This window comes from Cavia porcellus, unplaced genomic scaffold (genome assembly GCF_034190915.1).
Source record: "Cavia porcellus strain 051 isolate PalLab524CR breed Dunkin Hartley unplaced genomic scaffold, mCavPor4.1 scaffold_2, whole genome shotgun sequence".
NCBI classification, from domain to species: Eukaryota; Metazoa; Chordata; class Mammalia; order Rodentia; family Caviidae; genus Cavia; species Cavia porcellus.
Genome location: NW_026947485.1, coordinates 10,239,495 through 10,262,715, shown reverse-complemented (window position 1 = coordinate 10,262,715; position 23,221 = coordinate 10,239,495). Strand labels below are relative to the sequence as shown.

Below are 23,221 nucleotides of genomic sequence, written 5' to 3'. Positions count from 1 at the left end.
CTCTGCGCTCTGTGATTGGGGAAGTCCCAAGTGTGTCAAGTGGACGTCCTCAGTACTACACATAACTCATCTCATCTCAGTTGGTGAACTTCAAACCCATCTTAGGTTTCAGCTACCTGCCACCTGCTGGTCCCGCCAGATGGTCTGTGGCATAGCAGGACATTCAGTTGCATGAGAAAACGTAGACATTGCAGCCCACGTCTATAATCCCCGCACTCAGGAAGCTGAAACAGGAGTTTCACCACAAGTTTGAGGCCATTGTGGCCTAGATGGTGAGTTCAGGGCCATACTGAACTACAACGTGAGACCCTATCTCTTTCTAACAGCAAAACTCTCTGGCCAGAAACATTACCTTTCTTCAGCCTAGCTGTTTAGTAAAGCATGCCTAGTTCCTGCCTCCCCCCCACACTCATGGAGTTGGAGGATAAATTCAGTATGAATAAACCTATTAGTAGGATAGCACTGTGCTACTTAAGGTGTTTGAAAAGCCTGTTGTTTTGCCAGGTGTGGTACACTTGTAATCCTAGCACTCAGGCAGAGGCAGGAGCATTGCTGTGAATTCAAAGCTAGTCTGGACTTATTAATACTAGTTCAGGGCCAGCCTGAACAACAAAGTGAGACCCTGTCTCAAGACCAAACTGAACTAAACCAAGCCAAAACAAAACAGTTGTTTTAAGTAATATACTTATTGCTACCCTGGAAATAAACATTCTGTGTTTTTTATTTATTCATCATTACCAATAAAGAATCACCATGTTTTCTTCCTTTTTGATCATTTTCTGTCTTTTTTTTTTGGTATCAGGGCTCAAACTACATCGCACTTGCTAGGTAGGTGTTTATGCCACTGAGCTAAATCCTTGTCCCCATTTTCTGTGTTCTTGAAATATATTTTTGAGAAGTGTCTTTAGAAGAGGGTCTGTGGATAATAGTTTTTATTGATTTGAAAATACTTTCTTTATATTTGTTATATATTCTTTATATATGTTAATTAGGATATACAATCACACATGATAAGTCGTTGCTCTCAGCATTACACTACTGTTGTTAAACTTGTGTTTTTTGAGAAATGAAATGACAGTGTAATTGTTATTTCTTTATAGAAAATGACTTCTTTTTCTAGCTACTTTTTAAAACTTTTTTCCCCTTTGCTGTGGTGTTTGTCACTTTCACCGTGCGAGGGGTATTTCTTTATTCAGCATATTTTGTGCTTTCTGAATCTTATGATAAATCATGTTCTTTGTCAATTTGGCACAATTCTTAGCTTTTATTTCTTCTAGTAATGATGTCTTTCCTATTTTCCTCTTTTCTTCAAGAACTCCAAATAATAGATAAGAGGTTAATAAAGCTTCTTGTCTCCTACTCCATCTTGACTTTTTGCTTTTATACTTTTGGCTTCTTTATCTTTCTATAGTACGTCCTTGGTAGCTTCTTCAGATTTATGTTCTAGTCTCTTATTTGTTGTTTAATAAATGTATCAAGTTTAACAGCTACCCCCTTTCAGGCATTAATTCCTTTTTTTATTTTTATGAACATATAGTCAACCCCTCCCTAGCTGTGGTTTCCTATGTACACCAGTCTCTGCCTACGGAGGCAGTCAACTGCCTACTGAGGTTGGGGAGAGATTGCCTCTGTACTAAACATCTATAGATATTTTTTTGTTGTCTTTCATTCCTAAACAATATGGTAAAAGGTATTTGCATAGCATTTACATTGTGTGAGGTATTATAAATAATCTAGAAGTGATTTAAAGTATATGGGAGGTGTGCATGCGTTAGATGCAGATATTGTGCCATTCAATATGAGTGACTTGAACGTTCTCTGATTTTTCTGTCTTGGAAGTAGTATGTGTGTCTCCTGAAACCAGTCCTCCACAGATATCAGGGGACTCATGTCACATATATTATAGTCTATGCTTCCTAAAACTAGTATATGAAATTGAATTTTGCTGTTTGTTTATTTTGGCTTTTTCATAGGATACTGTTTTCTTGTGATTTGAATTTGAATTTGGTGATTTGAAGAAAATGTTGAATCAGTCACTGCATTGTAATTGCTGAGAAACCTAAAGAGCTCATATCGAGAGTACATTTCCTTCACTTTTATTTCTTTCACCTCCCCTAGAGTACTGCCTGCCCAGGAGTACTCTGACTTAACTCCTCGGTTCAGGAATTTCTAAAACTGAGTAGTTAGTGTAGTAATTCAAATACTCTTCACAAGGAGAAACTTGAGATCACAAATTTTCAGGGGTGTTCCTCCCTTGCTGTTAGGTCTGAAGAAGGACGAGTTCGGTATCCCAAGTCCATTTTAGGAGCAGGTGGCCTCACTCTTTGTCCAGCTCTGTGTCTTTCTAGAGCCAGTCGCAGAATACCGGTTCAGTAAGTTAGTGCTTCAATCTGTTTTCACTTGTTTTTGAGTACTCTTACTGGACTTGGTTTGATGCTTCCAGAATCCTTGTTTCCTTGGAAAATGTTTCCCCAATGGCACCCACCAGTCTCTGACTGCTACCACTGCCAGAGTAGTATTGTTTAATGCTTTTCAACATCTTTGAAGATTTATGTGCTTAGTTTTAGTAAGGTTAACATTGGTGCTGATTGAAACACTTGTCTTCAAAAATAAAGCTGTTTATGCAAGACTTAAGAGTTTGCTCAGTTAATGGGAGAATACTTGCCTCACAGGTCAAAGGCCTAGAATTTGATTTCCAGCAATGTGCCCCCCAAAACTGGATGAGTGAAATTAAAGAATTCCATGGAGACATGTTGCTTTATTATTTTTGTTGTTGTTATTGTTTTTGAGACAAGGTCTCACGGTGTAGTTCAGACTGGTAGTGAACTCTCTGTGTAACCCAGACTGGCCTTCAACTCATGGTAATCCTCCTGCCTCATCTTACCAAGTGCTGGGATCACAGGTGTGTGCTTCTGCACCTGGCTGTATTAACCTTCAGGCAATCAAAGTTCTGTAATGCTGTGCAGTCAGCAGTGAGTTTTATTGTCTTTCAAGAGGGACGATTAGTATAATTTTGATATGTCATATCCCTTATGTGAGGTACTAGTTCACAGGGAAGTCTTTGAGGTCTGCCCTTATACTTATGGGATGTCTTGGTTTTGTTTTTTTTTTTTTCCTTTTCTTGTTGCTGAGGCAAAACAACTGACACCCAAAATGAAGGAAAGAAAGATTTATTTAGCTTATAGTTTTAGAGGTTTCAGTTCTTACTCAGCTGGCTCCAAGGCATAATGGTGTGGCTGTGGCAGATACCAAAAGCAGAAAGAGCCAAAGAGGAAAGCTTCCCTCCTGTATACTGTATGCTGCCTCCCCATCCCTGGGAAGTGCAGCACTTACACTGCCAATCCCTGTACTAGACGATGACCCAATCACAAATGCTAGACTCAGACACCCTTGAAAGGCCTGCCCCCCATGCCCACATGAGGCTTGGGGGGAGACATCTAGACACAAACCATAACATGGAAATTCATCTTGCCGTGACTACAGCTGACTTGAGTCATCAGCATCATGGTTGCTCCTGAGAAATTTCCTCCACATACTTTTCCAACATACTAGAGAGAGACAGAACTATTATGTGTGTGATGGATCCTGGACCAGGAATATGATAAACCAGGAACCTTCTGGCTTGGGTGAAATTACTTTTGTCCTGATCACTTTGGAAACATTCATCTTCTGACCCAAATTTTAGAGTTCTACTGGTCTTGCTGCTGCCCAGGACAACATTTCTACCATTTGGTCCCCCAGTAAATTGTTCTCTGAAGTCCAGGGTGTGTCTGCCTCATTCTTAGGTTTCTTGGCACCTAGGAGTTCTTCTGCGTTGTAACTGTTGTTCTGAACATTTGTCAGGAGAGACTTAGAAAAATCTTATGTCATTTGGAGAATGTTTTTTAAAAAGTTTGCTTACGCTGCTAGTTAATTTTTGAAAGGCCACGTTACCAGTAGGTATCTTTTTCTTCAAGAATACTGACATTACTGCCTCCCATTTTGTCATATTTGCCCTCAAGAAGTAGAAGAATTAATAATATTCTTTTAACACTTCCTAGAGAAATCTCTTATCACAACGATAAAGTTTGGAGATGGAGGAATCAGGAGATGGGACTGATACTGACCTTTATAGTTGGGACAGTCACAGATGAACAGAATTGGCAGGAGAAACTCCACAGGCCCAAAGATCCGGTAGCTATTCTATGCATTATATATGAGGGTGTATTTATAGGTCATATCTGGAGCTCCAAGGAAACAAGTTTATTGTGGGTAAGTAAGTTTAAACTTTGCCTGTGATGTACAGTTATTGTGGCAGGAGGCTCATGTGTCACCTTTTTAAATTTCTGCACTGCTCTGATTTTAAAGTTCTCACCCCTTGACCTTAGAGAAACACTAATCTACCTTTAGTCTTTTATAAATTTGTTCTAAGCATTTCATATAAATGGAATTGTACAGTAAGTGAGGTTTGATCAGTAGCTTCTTTGATTTTCTATAATATCTTCAAGTATCATCCATGTTATGGTATCTGGAAGTACTACATTTATATAAGTAATATTCCATTGTACTATCTTTATACCTATTCATCAGTTAATTGGCATTTTGAGTTGTTCTAGCTCTTCCAGCTCTTAGGAATAATATTGCTGTGTTGGGGGTGTGGCTTGGTGTTAGAACACAGAGTTGGTGTGTTTGAGGCTGTGCATTTGGTCCGCAGCATCAAAAAGAATAGTCATGTCTGAGTTTTTGTATGCACCTGAGTTTTTTTTTGTTGTTGTTGAGGTTTTACTAAGGAATGAAATTGCTGAGTCACATAGTAACTGGTTAAACTTTTGAGAAACTGCTGGACTGTTTTCCAAAGTCATTATACTATTTTCCATTTCTCTCAGCAGTATCGAAGAATTTTGATTTTTGTACATTTTTGGTGTGTTTTATTTTTTAAATTACATTTATTGATACATTTCAGGTATATATAATGATCCCATTCATTATAGGGAACTTGTTTTATATGTTCTCAGTGTAACTTTTTTTTATTATTGCTATTCTTTTTTTTTTTTTTGTCTTTTTTTCGGTACCAGGGATCAAACTCTGGACTGCCTGCTTGCAATGCAGGTGCGTATGCTGCTAAGCTAAATCTCCAGCTCCTTTATTGCTATTCTTGTAGATGTGAAGTGGTACCTCACTGTGGGTTAGTTGTTGTTTTGTGTTACAGTGCTGGAGGTTGAACCCAGGGCCTTATGCATGTGATTTACCATAGTGTCACACCTTTTGCCCCTCCAGGTATTTTGAGATAGAGTCTTGCTATGTAGTTCAGGCTGGCTTTGAACTCACTGTGTAGCCCAAGCTGGCCTCGAACTCAAGGCAGTCTCCTGCTTCAATCTCCTGAGAACTGGGATTTGAGGCAATGTACTATCTATCATACTTGGTCTTTTATTGTACTTTTGATTTTCATTTTTCTTATCTTTCTTTGGAATTTTATACTTCTATTCATTTTGAAATGGTGGGAAGTGAGAGTCCAGCTCCATTTTTTTGAATGTGAATCTCCAGTTGTCCCATTAACATTCACTGGACTGTTCTTTCCAGCAAATCCCTTTAGCCATATCTGGAACTTATCCAATTAGTTGGGCCTTTATTACTCAAGTTGACAGAACAATTAACTATAACAAATGGTCTTGGCACCCTTGTTGAAAATTAGTTGGTTTTAAGTGTGAGGGCTTATTTCTGGATCCTTAGTTCTATTCTATTTGATCTACATGTCTTTCCTTATTTTAATGTCACCGAGTCTTGATTACTGTAGTTTTATAGTAAATTTTGAAGTCATAGAGTGTGAGTCCTAGAGTTTTGTTCTTTTTCATGATTATTTTCCTGTTGTGGGACCTTTCGTTTTTAAGAGTTTTAAGAGTGACTGATGAGTTTTTTGAAACAAAGTAGCTGGAATTCTGATAGCACTTGTATCAAATCTGTAAATCCCATTGGAATGTGTTGCTGAAGTAGTAGTGTTAATTCTCTAGTTCATGAAATAGGGTGTCTTTATGTTTATTTAGTCTGTTAAGAATTTCTTTCAATAATGTTTCATAGTTTTCAGTCAATTTTTAAACTTCTTTTATTAAACTTCTAAGTATTTTATTCCTGTTGATATCATTATTAATGAATTATTTCTTTAATTTCATTTGTCTTCTTTTTTGGGGACAGAATAGTGTTGCATAGTTGGGCAGTGGTCTCATATAATGTTATCAGCAAGTTCTCCTTGATGGACATTCAGATACCAGGGTATTGCTGTTGCAGATACTGCTGCAGTGAGTTCATTTCAAGAAGGAGATATAATGAGACAAAGAGTATTCTGATGGTGGAATTAGCTAATGTAAAATGGCGATCGCCTGCCTATTGGTCACTTTCTGCTTATTTTGGACATATGTTTTATTATTATTATTATTATTATTATTATTATTATTATTATTATTGAGATAGGGTCTCACTGTGTAATTCAGGCTGGTCTTGAACCCACTATGGAGAGCAGATTGGCCTCAAACTCATGATGATCTTCCTCCTGCCCCAGCCTCTCAAATGCTTGGATTATAGTCCTGTACCACCATGCTCGGCTAGTTTGCTGCTTCTTTTGAAACTTCCAATAAATTGTTTGAAGTATAGAAAAGTGTTACGAACTTGTTAGCCAATTTTTTATATTAAAAACGATGATATGCTATAAGAGGTTCATATTGTTAAAAGATTGTCCAAAGTAGCGCTGTCCAGCAGAATTCTCTGATGAAGGAAATGTTCTGTATAGTTTTTTTTATCTTTTTTTTTTTGTTGTTGTTGTTTTTTTCATTTTTATTGGTACCGGGAATTGAACTCACGACCGGCTGCTTGCAAGGCAGGTGTTTATGCCGCTAAGTCCCCAGCCCCCTGTTTTGTATAGTTAAACTGCCCATATTGTACTTTCATCGCCAATCATATATAGCTCTTCAGTACGTGAAATGAACATAACTGAAAAACTGGATTTTAAATTTTATTCACTTTTAATTAATGTGATTGCTAGCTTCCAAATTGTATAACAGTTGCCTAGAAGTTTCATTTATTTCCTGTGCTCTGAACTACTTTAAAGAAGACCAGCCAAGGGGCTGGGGATTTAGCTCAGCGGCATAAGCGCCTGCCTTGCAAGCAGGCAGTCGTGAGTTCGATCCCTGGTACCGATAAAAAGGAAAAAGACAAAAAAAAAAAAAAAAAAAAAAAAGACCAGCCATGGTGATGCACACCTGCAACCCCAGCAGGGGGCTGAGGCAGGAGAATTTAAGACTAGCCTGTACTACACAGAAAACAACATCAAAAAGTTACTTTAGAGGAGAGAAAGTTTATTGCACTTGAGTTTTGTTGATTCATTTCCAGTGAGTAATTGTAGAATCCTTTAAAGCTTGAGGAAGTTTGCAGAAGTTTTATTTGAAGTGGTATGTCTTGCATTACTTCCTGAGTAACATGAAGCAATCTTAGTGATTATAGCCAGTTTCACTAGTGTAGATCTATATAAACAATTCATTTTTGGTAGCAATATAATCTGCACTCAGCTGGCTTCGGAGTGCCTGTTAACAGAGCTTTTTAGATAGAAAAGCATGTCAGATCTTAATTTGCTAGTGTTTACTATAGGTGTATTTCATCCTAGTGTAAAAGGCAGACTTGAAGTTCTTGTAAAAGTATGGTTTTATAAGATTTGTGTTTTTGTTACTTTATTTGTATTTTTCGTAAAACCAGGCCATTGGGCATGATAAGCATGCCCTGTATCATTGAGCTGTACACTCGGCCAGGGATTTAATAAACTTAAATTGGTGATCGTAATGTCATTCGTTGATTATGGATTGTGAGCCTAGAATCTAAAGTTGGTGGCTTAATCTGAATTTTGACTCTGACTTGGGTTGTGACCTTCATGCTTTTGTTCCTGTTTTTCTTGTGGCTTTCACATAGTTGGACGACAGCCTTCAGCTACCAGATAGATGTTCACGACCTTTGCTTTTACCTACAGCCCAAACGTAATTTTTACAGATTTTAGATATCATGCAGTCCCCTGTATTCTGTGCTTCTGGTTATTCAGCCTGTTCATTGAACTCTAGTGGGTTCAAATAGAAGTTTCTTCTCTCTAAAACCTCTTGAGTGAGCTCCTCTCTATTATCTGTCCACAGGAATGTTAGCACTATTTCACTACTTAGAACAAATCAAGTCTGAGTGTTTATTGTCTCTTTGATGGATAAGCATAGTTTCCTTGCCTCTTGCTTTTATTCTTTTTACCCATTGTGCACACTGATTCCATATATCTGTGTAGAAAGCAATTATCTCTTCCTAATTCATGCTATTAATTGAGGTGATCAAATGGTGGCATTTGAAGAACACCAACACCAAAGTAGGTATGGTGGTGCCCATTTGTGATCTCAGCACTCTGTGAAGCTGGAGCAGGAATATCCCAAGTTTGAGGCCTATGTGGGCAATTTAGACCATGTCTCCAAGTGAAAAATAAAGGGTAGGCATGTAGCTCAGTGTGAAGACCCTCAGTTCAGTTCTTAGTAGTAGAAGAGAAAACAAAACCCAAACCCTCACTAATTCCTTTTTGTCTAAAATGTACACTTGTGAAGCAGATTTGATATTACTGTATCTTTACTCATTTTTGTTGGCTGTGTTCCTCCTGGTAGGAAAGATAATGGTCTTAGAAAATAAGTCTGTTCTCTGGTGTAGTATGAATGATTGTTTACTGTTAGAACTCCAGTTTTGTTGTTGTTTTTGTTTTTTTCCAAACCTGCCTATGCCTAGAAAGAGAACTGGCTCCCATTGCTGCTTACTCGGTTTAAGCCCTTCAATTATTTAAACTTAATAAAATCCAAATCTTAAATCTTGGGCTCACACTCTGAAAATTCTACAGGAACTACCATAGTATGTTTTGAGGAACTTGACACTCAGTGCTTTTGCTGCATAAGGAATGAGTGCCCACTTAGCAGCTTAAAACCACACCCATCCATTAACTCAGTTCTGTAGGGTGGAAATGGGCCAACACATCACAGCTGGATTTTTTTTTTTTTTTTTTTTTTGGTCTTTTTTGAGACAGGGTTTCACTATGCAGTTCAAACCAACCTTGAACTCATTTTGTAGCCCAGGCTGGCCTCAAACTTGTGGCATTCCTTCTGCCTCAGCCTCCTGAGTGGTGAGATTACAGGCCACAGCTGCATTCTTACTGGATTCTTTTTTTTTTTTTTTTTTTGTCTTTTTCCTTTTTATCAGTACCGGGGATCGTATACTGCTGAGCTAAATCTCCAGCCCCCTTACTGGATTCTTACTGGACTGAAATTAAGGTGTCAGTGACAGCTGTAGTTCTCATTTGAGCCTGAAGTTGTCTTCCAACTCAAGGATTGCTGGCAGAACTGGTTTCCTTCCACTTGTAGAACTAGGACCTTGTTATGTGGTTATTATAGACAGCTAATTTAGATAAAAATTAATACATAGTAAAAAACAGATTGAACTCTCAAAGTCAGTAACAAAAAAAGACATCAAAATGTGGCCAGAGACACATGTAAAAAAAGGCCTCAAGTTAAAGTCACAATGGCCAGATATACATAACTCCAGAAGGAATGAACGAAAAGTTGAGATTATGCTATAATTCGTACCTAGCAGTCCATTAAGTCCAGATAGACATCAGACAGGTGGGTGACCAGAACATCTGGAACCGCCTCTTCCCAAAATGTTCCTGTTTCAAAGATTGTGGCTAACCCAAGGTTAATAGCCATATACCCTTACTATGTGTCCCACTTTTCCTATTGGATCAATATTAGCTAAGTGGCCATCGTGTATGTGTAGTTTTATTGGTTGAAGAGCTTGTACCCACATTGTGCTCACACCGTGACTTTGCTGTATAAATTACCCCTGACAAGGGGCCTCAGTGGCAACTCACTTGAAACCCCTCCTGTTTCTCTGGAAGTGTCTTTCAATAAACCTTTTCTACTGTTAACCTCTATTATCCTTTAAATTCATTCTTAGATTTCAGGGGACACACATGGCACATCTGACCTCTATTAAGTTGAAAGTTATGTTTCTCTTACATCATCTAGCTTTTGGCCAGAGCTTACTATTGCTCTGGGAACTGCTAGTAGGGTAGTTCCTTGCTATGTGGCCCTAGTGGGCAGTTCTTTAATGGAAGTTTGCTTTCTTCTTGGCCAGCTGGAGCATGCCTTCCCTTTTGTGACCACCTGGAGAAAACTCTGCTTGGAAGAGCTGAGAGGATGCATCCTGCTCCTCAGTGTAGTTTACCTTTGCCACCTTACACTCACAGGTCTTCCCACACTCAGAAGAGCAGGGACCTTTTTCACATGGGTGGATACTAGTGGGGCTGATGTCAATGCCACAGCAGACATTGCACACCTGTGCTCAGTTTATGTAAAGGTTAGAGATCCTCTTTTCATTGAACAGGCATAGGTGAAGTCATTATGGCTTTCCTTCCTAGCTTATGGTTTTTCTTAGTGTGAAGTAACCTTTTTAGGTAAGCTATTTTGGGAGAAAGTATATGCAGTGATTAATACTATTCTTAAATAGACTTGCCAGTTGGGTATGTCTCAAGCTATAGTTACCACCAAGAAGGAGGATAAAAAGGATGAAGGAAGGGAGAAAGCAAACTCCAGAAGAAAACGAAACAAAATTTTACTTTTGTGAACTTCTGTGAAAGACTTCCTGAAGAAATGTACCTGGAACTCCTTTTCTTCATATTTTGATTAAAGATTAATGGAGCTGTATTTGTTAAATTGTGTCCTTTTCCATTGATTGATAAAAAGAACAAGACTTGTTTCCCTTGCCAAGCTTAGAGTTCACGTGTCCTTTTCTCTGCTAACATGAAAAAACACCAACAGGCCAGGGTTGGTGTAGTGCCTGGCTGCAATCGCAGTGCTGGGAGACTGAGGAAGGGGAATTACTGGGAGTCTGAGGCCAGCCTGGGCTACACAGTGAGACTCTGTTCGGTTCTCTGCCAAAACAAAAAGCAAAAAACAAACGACAGCAGCCGAAGGAAATCAGAGTACCCATTTTGAATTTCTGTAGCACTTTTGAGTGATTGATACATGCGTTTTGCTAGAGTTGTTCAGTTTTTCTTTTCTTTTCTGATAGAGCAAGTGTATGTGAAAATATACTTATAAGCATAATAAGATGATGTTAGTATTATAGTACTGAAGGAAAAATATTTTGGGGGGGGTTTAAAAACTGCATTTTTATTATGGCCCTCTATGGAATAATGACTAGAAATTTTGTGTTTTATATAGGGCGCAATATAGTATGTAAAAAATAGAAGATGGAAGGTTGCTTTTTAAATTTGTTGTTCCTGTCACTGAATTATGATGAATTTTGTATATGAGAATATATTCTTAGATTAGTGCTTTGTGTAAACTTTGGACCATTACAACCTTAGCCTATTTTTACAATAATTACATTATATTATTTTCACTGTGAATGTAGTGGTCACTTATAAAAGAGACCACACCTACAGATTGCTTAAATCCAAATATGTACATTTCTGACTTTTCTTGGAAGCAGATCTATACAAGGGACATTCAAAGATGATTTGAAGTGATAACAGATTTTTCCTTTTATGTTTTTTAAATAACTCTTTGAGGTATATATCGTTTAGTTTACAACCATTGGTGTATACAACTAAGTATTCTTTTCACCATGTTTACAGAATTTTATGACCATTACTGTGTTATTAGGACATTTTTACTCTTCTTTAAAATAAAATCCCTGCGTATTAGTAGTCCATCTTCATATGCTACTTTCTGTCATCTTACCCCCTCAACCCTTGTACCCTGCACTGCCTACATTAACCACTAATTTACTTTGTCTGTAAGTTTGTGTATTCTGGGTATTTGATATAAAATGGAATTATACAACCTGAGCTGTTTTGTGACTGGCATCTTTCATTCAGCATAATGTTTTAAGGGTCATCCACATTGTCGCCTGTATTAGTGCTTCATTTCTTTTTTATTGCTGGATAATAATTGCATTTAAGATTACACCACAGATACTTTCTCCTCCTCCTCTTCTCCCTCTCCTACCTCTTCCTCTTCCTTTCCCATTCTCCCTCCTCCTTTCAAGGCAGGATCTCACTGCCTTGGCTGACCATAAACTCCAGCACTAAAGCTGTTTTAAAAAAGATTACAGCACATTTATCTGTTCTCAGTTGATGGACACTGGGGTTGTGTCTTTTTTGTTTCTTATGAGTAATAGTTGCTGCTGAGAATACTACTGGACAAAGTTTTGTGTGGATATGTATGTTTTTATTTCTCTTGGTATATGCCAAAATGACTGTGCTAAATTATAATCTCATCAGCATTATATAAGGGGTTCCAGTGTTTTTCATCCTTTCTAACATTTTTTTAAATTGTAGCTATTGTGTTAAGTATGTGGTAGTATCTCACAATTTTGGTTTTTTTCCCCTTATGACTAATGATGTTGGAGTTCTTTTTATGTATTTCAGTCATTTAATTATCTTCTTTAGAGAAATGTTTGCTAGAGGAATGTTTGTTTCAGTCCTTTACACACACACACTCCACATACAATTTTTTTCTCTTTTAGCAATTCTACTGATCAAATGGTCTTTGTACATTGTAGTCAGGTACTCTACCACTGAGTTCCACCCTTTTGCCTCTACTCATTTTTACATTGGTTTGTCTTTTTATTGTGTTTGTAATGGTTCTTTATACAGTATGTTTGAGATATAACTCCTTTTCCAGTTACATGATTTGCAAATACTTCATCCCATTTAGTGGGCTTCTTTTTCTTGGTGGTACCCTTTGAAGTACAAAAGTTTTAAAATTTGATGAAGTCCAGTTTATCAAGTTCTCTTTTATTGCTTATGCTTTTGATGTTGTATCCAAGAAACATTGGCTAACCCAAGATCATGAAGATTAAATCCTCCTTTTTTTTTCCTCCTGAAAGCTTTAAGGGTTTTTAAAATTTATGTTTATAGACCACTTTCATTTAATCTTTTGGGTTACTATTACTATTTCTGTATGTGTGAGGTAGGCGTCCAGTTTCACATAGTCCTGTAATTTTTGCTGATTGTACTATACAATGCAGTATTATAGTTTTATGTTCTGTTATATACTGCAGTACTGCATATCAGGGTTATGGAAATAAAAATAGTTGTCATGTTTGACCATTTTTTTGTTCTGAGTATTGTAATGTTTGTACATTATACAATTCCTCATTTAGCAAACAATTCAGTCAGCAAACTAACTTGGCCATTAAATGAGGTGTACCTGTACAGTATATGGAAAATACTGCTAGTGCAGTGGTTGACAGTGGGAATGGTTTTGCTGCCAAGAGACATTAGTCAGTATCTGCATGTATTCTTTGATGTTTACAACTAGAAGTGGTTGTGTGCACTGCTGATGTGCACTGACTACAGGTGAGGGATATGTGAGATGCACTGGTAGTCCCCATAGCCACGGATTATCTGGCCCAGATGTACTGAGCAAAGGAGTGTCCTGCACTAGAAGAAGATCCTTTTTTCATCAAGTCATTTCTACAGTGTGTTTTAAAATCATAGAAACTACTCTTGTTGTTTGTTTGTTTGTTTGTTTTGTCTTTTTCCTTTTTATTGGTACCGGGGATTGAACTCACGACTGCCTGCTTTCAAGGCAGGTGCTTATGCCTCTGAGCTAAACCCCCAACCCCCTTTTTGTTTGTTTTTTTATACAGAGTTGCTAAGTAAGGTAGAAATAACTGGCTTTCAGAAGTATTTCTAACTTAGCCAACTCATCAACAAATGAAATTCTCCCTACTCCCTTGGACAGTGGGTGGTGGCTGGCTCTTGGAGGTCATCTGTCACTCTTAGGCGCCATATGCAATATTTACAGTCCCCCGGCCCCCGCCCTTCCTCTTCCAGGATTCCCTTATGCCTGTGACCATGCTGTTCTTAGCCATGGCTTGTCTGTTACAAGGAAAAGGAGCGTTGGCAAGGCTGGCAGAAAGCGCATTACACTTTAGTGAGGCCTGTTGGCATTTGGAGATGTGTTGTAGAAGTGATAGGCATTCTCTGGAGTGTGACTGCTGGCTGCTCAGACTGGTACCATGACCACATGTGTAATATCTGCTCCCTGGAGAGCCCTAACTTTGCATCTTCATAAATTTTAGCAAGCATCAATCAATGTATCACTCCTGATTTAGAAGCACTTAGGGTTTTCCTGCCAAAGGTAGCCATCCTTGCATTACATTTCTGCTTATCTGTCTCATGCAGTCACCACCCTTCCTCATGACTGCCATGTTTCTGCTTGTTCCTGTCCCTCATTCCTTGTTTCAGGTGTGACAGTTTGGGGTTTGTTGGCAAACTACACATACAAGTATGATTACTTTGCATAGAGGAGTATTGAGGGCTCTCCGATTGTGCAAGGACATAGAGGTCTGGCTTAGGGGCAGTGGTCTCAGCAGCTCCTGATTCCTTCCCCTTCCCCGTCTTCCCTTTCACCTTCCCATTTCCCTTTTTTTTTTTTTTAAATACTGGGAATTGAACTCAGGACCTCGCGCTTGGCAGGCAGGTGCTGTGTGGCTGAGCTAAACCCTTAGCCCGGCCCTGATTCTTTATAGCAGCTGAGGATGGCTGCACCCCTAATGAAGCTGACCACCTCAGAGTTCTGGGGCTGAAGAGCAAGCTTTGGTTGTGTGCCCAGACCGTGCTACTGTGAGGAGAGAAGGGATCTGGAACCAGCTTTCCGTTGTACAGGGAGTGGCAGTGGCCCCAGGGGAAGCCAGGTACTTTCAGAAAGAGAAAATGTACCCTGGGCAGGCAAAAAATGCCACTTTGATACCACATTGATGCCACTGACGTTCTACTTGCTCCCCACAAGGGTCCCCCCATTTCTACCTGCTGACACTGCTTTTGTAGACACCCTCATCTCTCCAACACCTTTATTCCTCCACAATTGCCTATTTCCATTCACTTTTCACCCACAGCATAAGGCTAGTTCAGGACAGCAGTGATATGCCTGTTAGGACAGCAGCTTAAGAGACGCATGTGCTTCTGGCATCAGAGTTGAGACATTAGGACCATGTTTTCCCTTTTGGGACATGGTTTGAAATACCATTTAACTTTTTCAGAGCTGGCAGACTGCACCTGGGACCTCGTGCATGCCTGGCAAATGTGCAGACACTAAGCTATGTTCCCAGCCCCTGCAGCAAATTTATATAGTGATTACAAACTTCATTTTATAGAATCCATTGTGAATGTTTCACTTCTAAACAAATGTAGTTATAATGTGTGTTATTCTTGGTATTTCAAGGTTTGTCTGTGTGAGCCCTCAAAATTTTTTTGTCTTTTCTGTCCTTTGTAAAAGATTATACTAAATATCATTTCACATTTATGGGATAAGTAGAAATGACCTTTGTATAGTATATGGACTATACAATGTATATGGACTATATTACTTGGCTGTTTGTGGGTTTTTCTTTAAGTTCCAGTTTTGGATAGTGTTCTTCATAAGTAAGGTTGATAGATACCTGAAATATTAAATGAAAATAACTATAATTTAGATAGATTATGTATTAATCAACTTACTGTTTCTATGGGAAATAAATTCCAATTTTCATACAAGGGAAAAACATCCTCTTTATAATTTTTTTGGTACTGAGATTCAAACTCGGGACCTTGTGCTTGACAGGTAGATGCTATGCCACTGAGCTCTGAATCCCTGAATCCTCTGTTTAAGCTGAGGACTGCTCGCACCTTTTTAAAATACCTGAGATGTTTTCTAACAAATATGTATGTCATAAGATAGCTGTTCATTTTATTGAAATTTCATAGCATTTCAAGGCTTGAGAAATTCTGAAACTTTGAAAATACTCCTATAAAATATTCCTTAATTCATTCATAAGGATAGCCCTCATCTGTGTATTGAAACATACTTACTTGACGTTACTGTGTGATAAGTTTTAGCTTTCCCCATATTACATAACTCTCAAATGTTTCCATAACTCAAGACTTACTTCTGAGTAAATAGAAATTTTCTTTCCACTGTTTCAGGCCGGAGCCGCAACAGAAAGCTCCTTTAGTTCCTCCTCCTCCACCTCCTCCACCTCCTCCACCACCACCACTGCCAGAACCCACTCCCCCAGAGCCAGAGGAGGAGATCCTGGGATCAGATGATGAGGAACAGGAGGACCCTGCGGATTACTGCAAAGGTGATGTGGCGGGCATGGCGGCATGAATGTGCTTTCTCACTGGGCTGCACAGTGGCCAGGCTGGGGACTGGCGAGGGGAATTAGTCCTGTACATTGCTTGGTCTTTATTAAGTTAGTCTCTCTGCTCATTGACTAGAAAATACAGGATTGAGAGAAAACATGTACATATATACTTGCCTTTAAAAGCATTTAATCTGGTACAATTAAAAATAAAGGAAATAAACCAGCCAAGAAGAGCCTAAGGAGTAGAAGGTACCAGGCTCCTATGGGCAGCTAATTATAACTTTTGTATTTGATTTCCAGTTTTCTGGCTGTTAGCCTACCAGGGAACCATTGCCTTCTCTGTGTAGCATTGAATCACATAGTATTCATTGTCTGTGGAATGAAAGCACGCACATTTGTTGTAAACAGAGACTTTTTCCTGGCATTGTACTTAACGAAAGAGACATTCTGTGGGTTTTTCTATTGTGTGGCTTGGTGGATTTTGTTTTTAGCTATGATTTTACAGAATACATAGAAGCTATTTAAGTGGAATGTTGTATAAATGCTTTGTGAGGAGTGAAACTACACAAAGTTCTAAAGTCGGGCATGTTAGAGTGGCGCATATTGAGAGCAGTATGTCAGAGACATGATACTTATGCAGACTAGACTCTTGAGAATCTAGGAAAAAAGCAAGTTGCTGTGTGCAGTCAGCTGCCTGGTTTTGTCTTACCCATTTAGATTTTAATACCTGGAATTCTCAACTTCTGTGTAGTTGAAGAGATTGCTTATTTAGTACTAAGTTTCTAAAATTGTAAGTCACATTCCTTATAGCATAAAGAGTGAATGAGGTATACATGAAGAGCCATAAAACATAAAGGAATCTTTGGACCTGTAGTTTCTTTGTAATTTAGCTGTTAGATACAGGTCATTTGTGTGTTAGTTTAGTGCATGTGTATATGTGTGTATGTGTGTGTGTGTGTGTGTGTGTGTGTGTTAAGAGAAAGCTATGAAAATATGGAACTAAACTTCTACTCTAGCCTGATTCTCCTAAAAATAAAGGTGCCTACATATAAAATGAGTTTTAACCTTAGAAAATAAAGTGTGGATCTTAATGTTTGTTTTATAAATAGTGGTTATGATCTCAAAGGTTCATGCTGTCCAGTAAAAGGAAAGATACTGAATAGATACTTTATAAAGGTAAAAAGTAAGCATTCTCTACTATCTTTTTCAGTCTGCATTCTTTGGCTTGAAAATTAAGTTGTTACAAGAGAAGATGTAGCCTACTAGTTTTTGGTTTTGCTGCAGAGATGAAAGCTCTAGATTGTTCTGTTGGAATCATTCCTCGAGCTGTTCTCTTCAATAGATAATCTCCACTGTCCTGGAGGAAAACTGCTCTCAGCAGAATCCACAGGATGTGGTCAGGAAAGGTAGTCGTGACTACTTCTACTTCCTGACCTCCTCTGGGGGCCAGCATATGTCATCCCCAAGTGTAAGGCTAAGACTAAAGAATTCCACAGGCAGGGGAGGTTCTAGGCACTTTCCCCTGGACTCCCAGCATCTTAAGAGCATTAAAGTCAGTCTTAGTGAGGCTTGTTAGAGATAAGGTTTTCACTCTACATTTATGCACATATGTGCTCACACACTTCTGCTCACTCTCTCTTTTTTTTCCTTCCTGGTACTGGGGATTGAACTCACAACTTTGTACTTGCCAGGCAGACACTTAAGCCACTGAGCTATATCCTGAGTGCTCTTTTCTTTCTTGTCTTAAATTTGTCAAGTACTACATGTTGCCATACTTTGTGAGTTTTGTGTAGTAGACTATCTTGGTTGTCTTAAGATAACTGATCGAAATGCATCTGAGGAGTCTGTGTTACTCGTATTTCTGTCATGGTGGCAAAATGTCAGAAATAATCAGTTTAAAAAGAGGAAAAGGTGTACTGGGCTCCAACTTTATTTTCACCCTGTGACTTGCTTGGCCCTGCTGCTTTGGGCTCATGGAGAGGCTATGAACATCACGGACTAGAGCGTGCTGGAAAAGCCAGGAACTCCCTGATATCTGGGAAGCAAAGAGAAAGAGGCGGTGGCTAGGGTCCTAATACCCTCTCAAGGGAATGCTCCCAGTGATCTGGCTCCTTCAGCTAGGCTTCCTCCTGTAACTACTTCTACCTCCTGGTAACACCACAGGCCAGCAACCAAGCCTTTGACCTGTGGCCTGGGGTGTGGGGGGCATTTAAGAGCCAGACCATGACAGTTTAAGGAGTTGAGTGGGACTGTCTTGGGTAAGAACAGTGGCTTTCACATTTTTTTTTTTAAATGAATAGAAGAGAGTTTTTTCCACCAGAACTTGTCGAGGTTAAATACAGTAGTGACAAATAATGCTTTATTACCTCTGAATACTTTATCGTATTTGCCTGTAATCAAGTACATTCTTCAGTAAACCACAGTACAACGATCAGATCAGGAAATTAATGCTAATGTGCTGCTACCACTTAGCCTTTAGGTTCTGCTTGGGATTTGTCAGTTTATAAAATGGATGCATGACGGAATAATATACAACACTGCATTTTCTTGCCCAATTTATCTTCTGATTGGGAAGTATTCTGTAGTATTTTCTTGGCTTTCTTGACCCTGACATGAAGATTATAGGTTGCATGCTGTTTCTCAGGTGGAAAACCCCAGAGGCGATGCCACATTTCATTCGAGCATCCTTTTAGGAGGTACACAGTTTCTACTTGGCCCACCAGAGATGATGCCCATTAAGATGACATCTGCCTGATGTCTCTGAGTTTTTCTTTCTTCCTACCAAGTAATACACATTTTGTTGAGTTATTTGAGAGTAAACATGTCAAGCAACATACTCACCCCTCCCCTACTCCAGCTGATTTCTGTTTTATGCACTGGTTATACTCAGTCACCCTCCTTACTTATTTCAGTGTTTGGATTTACCCTAATTTGTCCTCAGGAGCCCTTTAGTTTGATTCTGAGCTCTTTTGAAATGTCCCATTCTTCAAGCACTTCTTTACTTAAGATACAATAAGATAGCCTCGGTTCATCTTGTATTTCTCTATTTCAGCTGTGCAGTCAAATTTTGTCACAGGGCTCTGGTTCATGTTAGTGAAGAACAGTAGTTAGAAAGGAAGGTCTGGGCATTAGGTATGTTTATTACTGCTGTCCAGGGTAATTACTTCTACTGTTTCCTGATGTTGGTAAAGTGCTAGGACACACACATTCTTCCTTTATATTTATTTTTCTACTCATCTTTGAATATATTGAAATCCTGAGTTTAATCTGATCTCTCTAAATTCATAGTAACACCAGAGAATTCAGCCCAGTTTTCTCCCTTTTCCTTTTTTGTAGACTTTTCTTTTTTCCTGACTGTAAAAGACCAGGCTCTCATTATTGCATTATGTTTACTTAGCTGATTAATTTCCTGTAGTGCCTGATGAGTCACCAGTTGCAGTCACCACTATTGCTATCATCTTACCCTTCCTTCCTTACCTAGCTTGTGCTCTGGCACCCTTTGGTGCCTGGCCCTGCCCAATAGCTTTTGGACTAAGTATTCAGGAAGTGGGGTAAGGATGGTAAGCTTTCCCAGGGTGGGAGGCCTGCTTAGGCAAGGCGTCTTATCTTCTGTCACTCTGCTTGTTCTCTTGTTTCCTTCCTCTTATTAGTGTAGAACCTCTACCCTTCCAGCCACTTCTCCCAAAACACAGTACAACATATCACATAATGGTTTTCTTTTATGAATATGTTACCATAGGAAATACATATAGGGCAGTTCCCCTGGAATCCCATCACTCAGCAGTGGCTGCTGGAGGCCTTTGGATCCCTGTTGTTTTAGTTGTTTCTCACTCAAAATGTATCTGATCTTTTTACCTGCTCACCTTTACAACTCTTTACTTCCTCAAAACATATACCCCTTCTGTCATTGTAGCCATTTAAGATTCTATACATCTTTTTTTTTTTTTTTTCCCCTTTTTTATTGGTACCGGGGATCGAACTCACAACCGCCTGCTTGCAAGGCAGGTGCTTATGCCGCTGAGCTAAATCCCCAGCCCCTCATTTAAGATTCTGATATTGTTCAAGCATTGTTCATTGCTGTCTACCTCTGATGGCATTCTCTTTGGAATGGGCTTGACTTTTTTTTTTTTAACTTTACCTATCCAGGTCATCTCTGGACTGGTGTCTGAGAGACCTGGGTTCTGAACCTGGCTCCGTATCCTTGGACAAGTTCTCTTTTCCATGGGCTCTGAAATTTTTTTCATCTATGATATAATAATATACTATCTAGGATTTTAGAGGGCTCACAATAAGATGACATACGAAACATGTGGCATTACTAGCAGACAAAAGATCCCTCCCCCACCTTTTTGATGCAGGGACTCACTTTGTAGCTCAGGATAATCTCAAACTCACAGCCATCCTCTTGGCTCAGCTTCCCGAATACTGGAATTATAGGTGTACACCACCATATATGCCTGGCCAGACACAAAAACTTAAGAAATTCAGGAATTTTATTTGTTGTGCAGTTCTCTCCTGGTATATTCCCCTCTGAATTGACACTGCTCTCCTTAGCTTTCTGCCTGGTTTACATGGGAGTCCTTCCTTGGCCTCTGGAGAGAGATACGTCAGCACTGCCTGTCTCTTTTTACATGTCACCTCTGATCAGTTGTCTAGGCAGGAACTGTAGCGGCAAACTGTGTTGTTTATTCAGATTCCACTTCCAAGCCAACGGGATGATGTGGGTCAACAAAGGCGTAGCCTGTAAATAAATACTTCCAGGAGGCTTTTCCTAATACGTGATCATGTCATGAGTCTGTGCATGAAGGCTCTGTAACTTAGACGTTTTAGAATCTCTCAAGACTTGCTAGAGGAGACAAAGGGTGAGTGGTAGGTACACTTTCTTCGACTTAACTGTAAACTCTTGAATTGTAGTCCGTGGGCGTAGGACTAGGACTTCATTAAGTGATATTTCTTCCCTTTGAAGGGTAGTCTGCTCATCTATGCTATGTACTTGCTTCCCTCTCTCCCTCTGTCCTTTTTTTTTCCTATCCTGTTTTGTTTTATTTTGTTTTTTTTGAAACAAGGTTTTACTATGCATTTCAGGCTTGCCTTGAACTTACAGCAACCCTCCTGACTCAGTCTCCCAAGTGCTGGTTTTACAGGTGTTCACCACCATGCCCGGCCCTTGTTTTGTTTTTTAAGATAGGGTCATACTGTGGGGTTTAGGCTGGCCTTGAGCTCACTTTGTAGACAAGGCTGCCATCTGACTTAGGCAGTCCTCCTGTATCAGCCACCCGAGAGTTGGAATTGTGGGAATGTAGAATCACTGCTTTGAGTTGCCTTTTGTGTCAGTGGTGGTGAACTTTTTGGAGCTTTTAATGATATAAATGATATCCGTAATATAAATAGCCTATTGCAGCACATGTACCGTAGGTTTGCCACCACTGCCTTACTTCTTGTTGGAACCTTCAGCACATACTTGCTGCAGGGACCAAGTAAAAGGTTTGGTTAGGAGCATTGCTTTGTTGTATCAAGCTGCCTGCGCTAATCCTCGGAGAATTCCACTTTGTAGCTTAGCTCATTCTTAGATAACTTGACACCTGTGTATCATTCTGTCACTTACATTGTTTTGGGAGAAACAGACTTTTACACAGTTGTGGTCTGTCTTGGTATGAAAATGTGTTATTACCTTGGAAATACTGGACCCCAACGCAGATGTTAGGCCCCACCCCCTTCGGATTTCACAGTTGTCCCTTCCAGCTTAGTGTTCATCTTGGTGTGTAATTATGGGTTTATTTTTGTCTTCTTTCCTAGTTGCCTTTTCACTAGTCTCCAAGTTCTGTGGCAAAGGGCTATATGTTTTGTTGACCCATGGTGCAGGAGGGATATAGCTTAGAGACAAAGTACTCATGCTGCCTCTTATCTGAGGGTCATTTCAGCGTGTGCAGGTTGACAGCCCTGAAGGGCCCATCAAAGAGAATAGAGAAGAGGTCCTTAATTTTTACCTTAATGTCATCTGTAGTGCTCCAGAATTCTTACATTTCACACGCGTTTGAGTGGCATACAGTTTATGTTTGTAATTTTAGGGCTCATATCTTCAAAGCATATAATAATAAGTATTTACATACTTAGAAGCACAACATAGTTTTATTTCTTACACACAAATATCTTTACCACTGTGCATTCAACTGTGGAAATTACAGACTGGCTGAGCTTTAATAACTCCCTAAATTTAATGTTAGTTTTAAAGTTTCATTGGCCTTTGTCATCTTCTTTTCCTATCTCTGCAGAGTCCATGACTTAAAATTCTTTTGGAGTTTCAGATTTTTTTTCTTTAAGGAAAAGAAAAACATCTTATATAAAATTGCCTTAGAAATTGAAGTGTAGAACCCTGTTTACTGTCTGCATCAGCGACTCTTGACTGGTGGTGACTTTGTCCCAAAGCAGCACATCTGTGAGGTTTGGGAGCTGCTTTTGTTTCCATGATTGAGACTGCTGCTGGCATCCACCAGGTAGAGACAAGGGATGTTGGTAAAAACCCTGTGCTACACAGGTTCCTATAATCTCCTAGTGTCAGTAGTGGCCAAGGTTGAAAAACCCTGTCCTACAAAATGCCTTTTAACGTAGTATTATGCAACCTCAAATATTTTGTAGAACTGTATTCTTTAATTTTGATAAAAATAAGGATAGCCCTTCATTCATAATTCTTTTACCTGAAATCATTAATGCTACTGATGAACTTTATGTTTTGTTTGAGGTAGTGTCTCACTTTGTAGTTCAGGCTGACCTTGAACTCATACACAGCCCAGATTGGTTTCAAACTCATGGGGACCCTCCTAGCTCAGCCTTCTGAGTGCTGGGATTATAGGCATATATCACTGTGCCCAGCACTATAGACAAATTTAACTGAAAACTAATAGGTGCTCTTAAACTTATTGCATGAAACCTTACTACATTTCTTTTATGGAGACCCAGGAGATTTTAGCTCTTGATAGACCTGATGGTGCTGGGAGTTGACAAAGGAATATATATGTTCATCAAATAGTAGTGGATTGTACAGGTAAGATCTTTG

The 23,221-nt window shown here is 39.2% G+C and overlaps 1 protein-coding gene across 14 annotated transcripts in view; it reads left to right on the top strand.

Annotated features, from left to right (window-relative positions):
* Srpk2 (SRSF protein kinase 2) overlaps positions 1-23,221 on the top strand; it is a 225,596-nt gene that overhangs the window by 139,873 nt on the left and 62,502 nt on the right. For all 14 annotated transcript variants that reach the window (XM_063237900.1, XM_063237893.1, XM_063237883.1 and 11 more), the window contains one exon: positions 16,007-16,164. In XM_063237900.1, the coding sequence (XP_063093970.1) occupies positions 16,007-16,164 (158 nt within the window). The remainder of the gene's footprint in view (positions 1-16,006; positions 16,165-23,221) is intronic.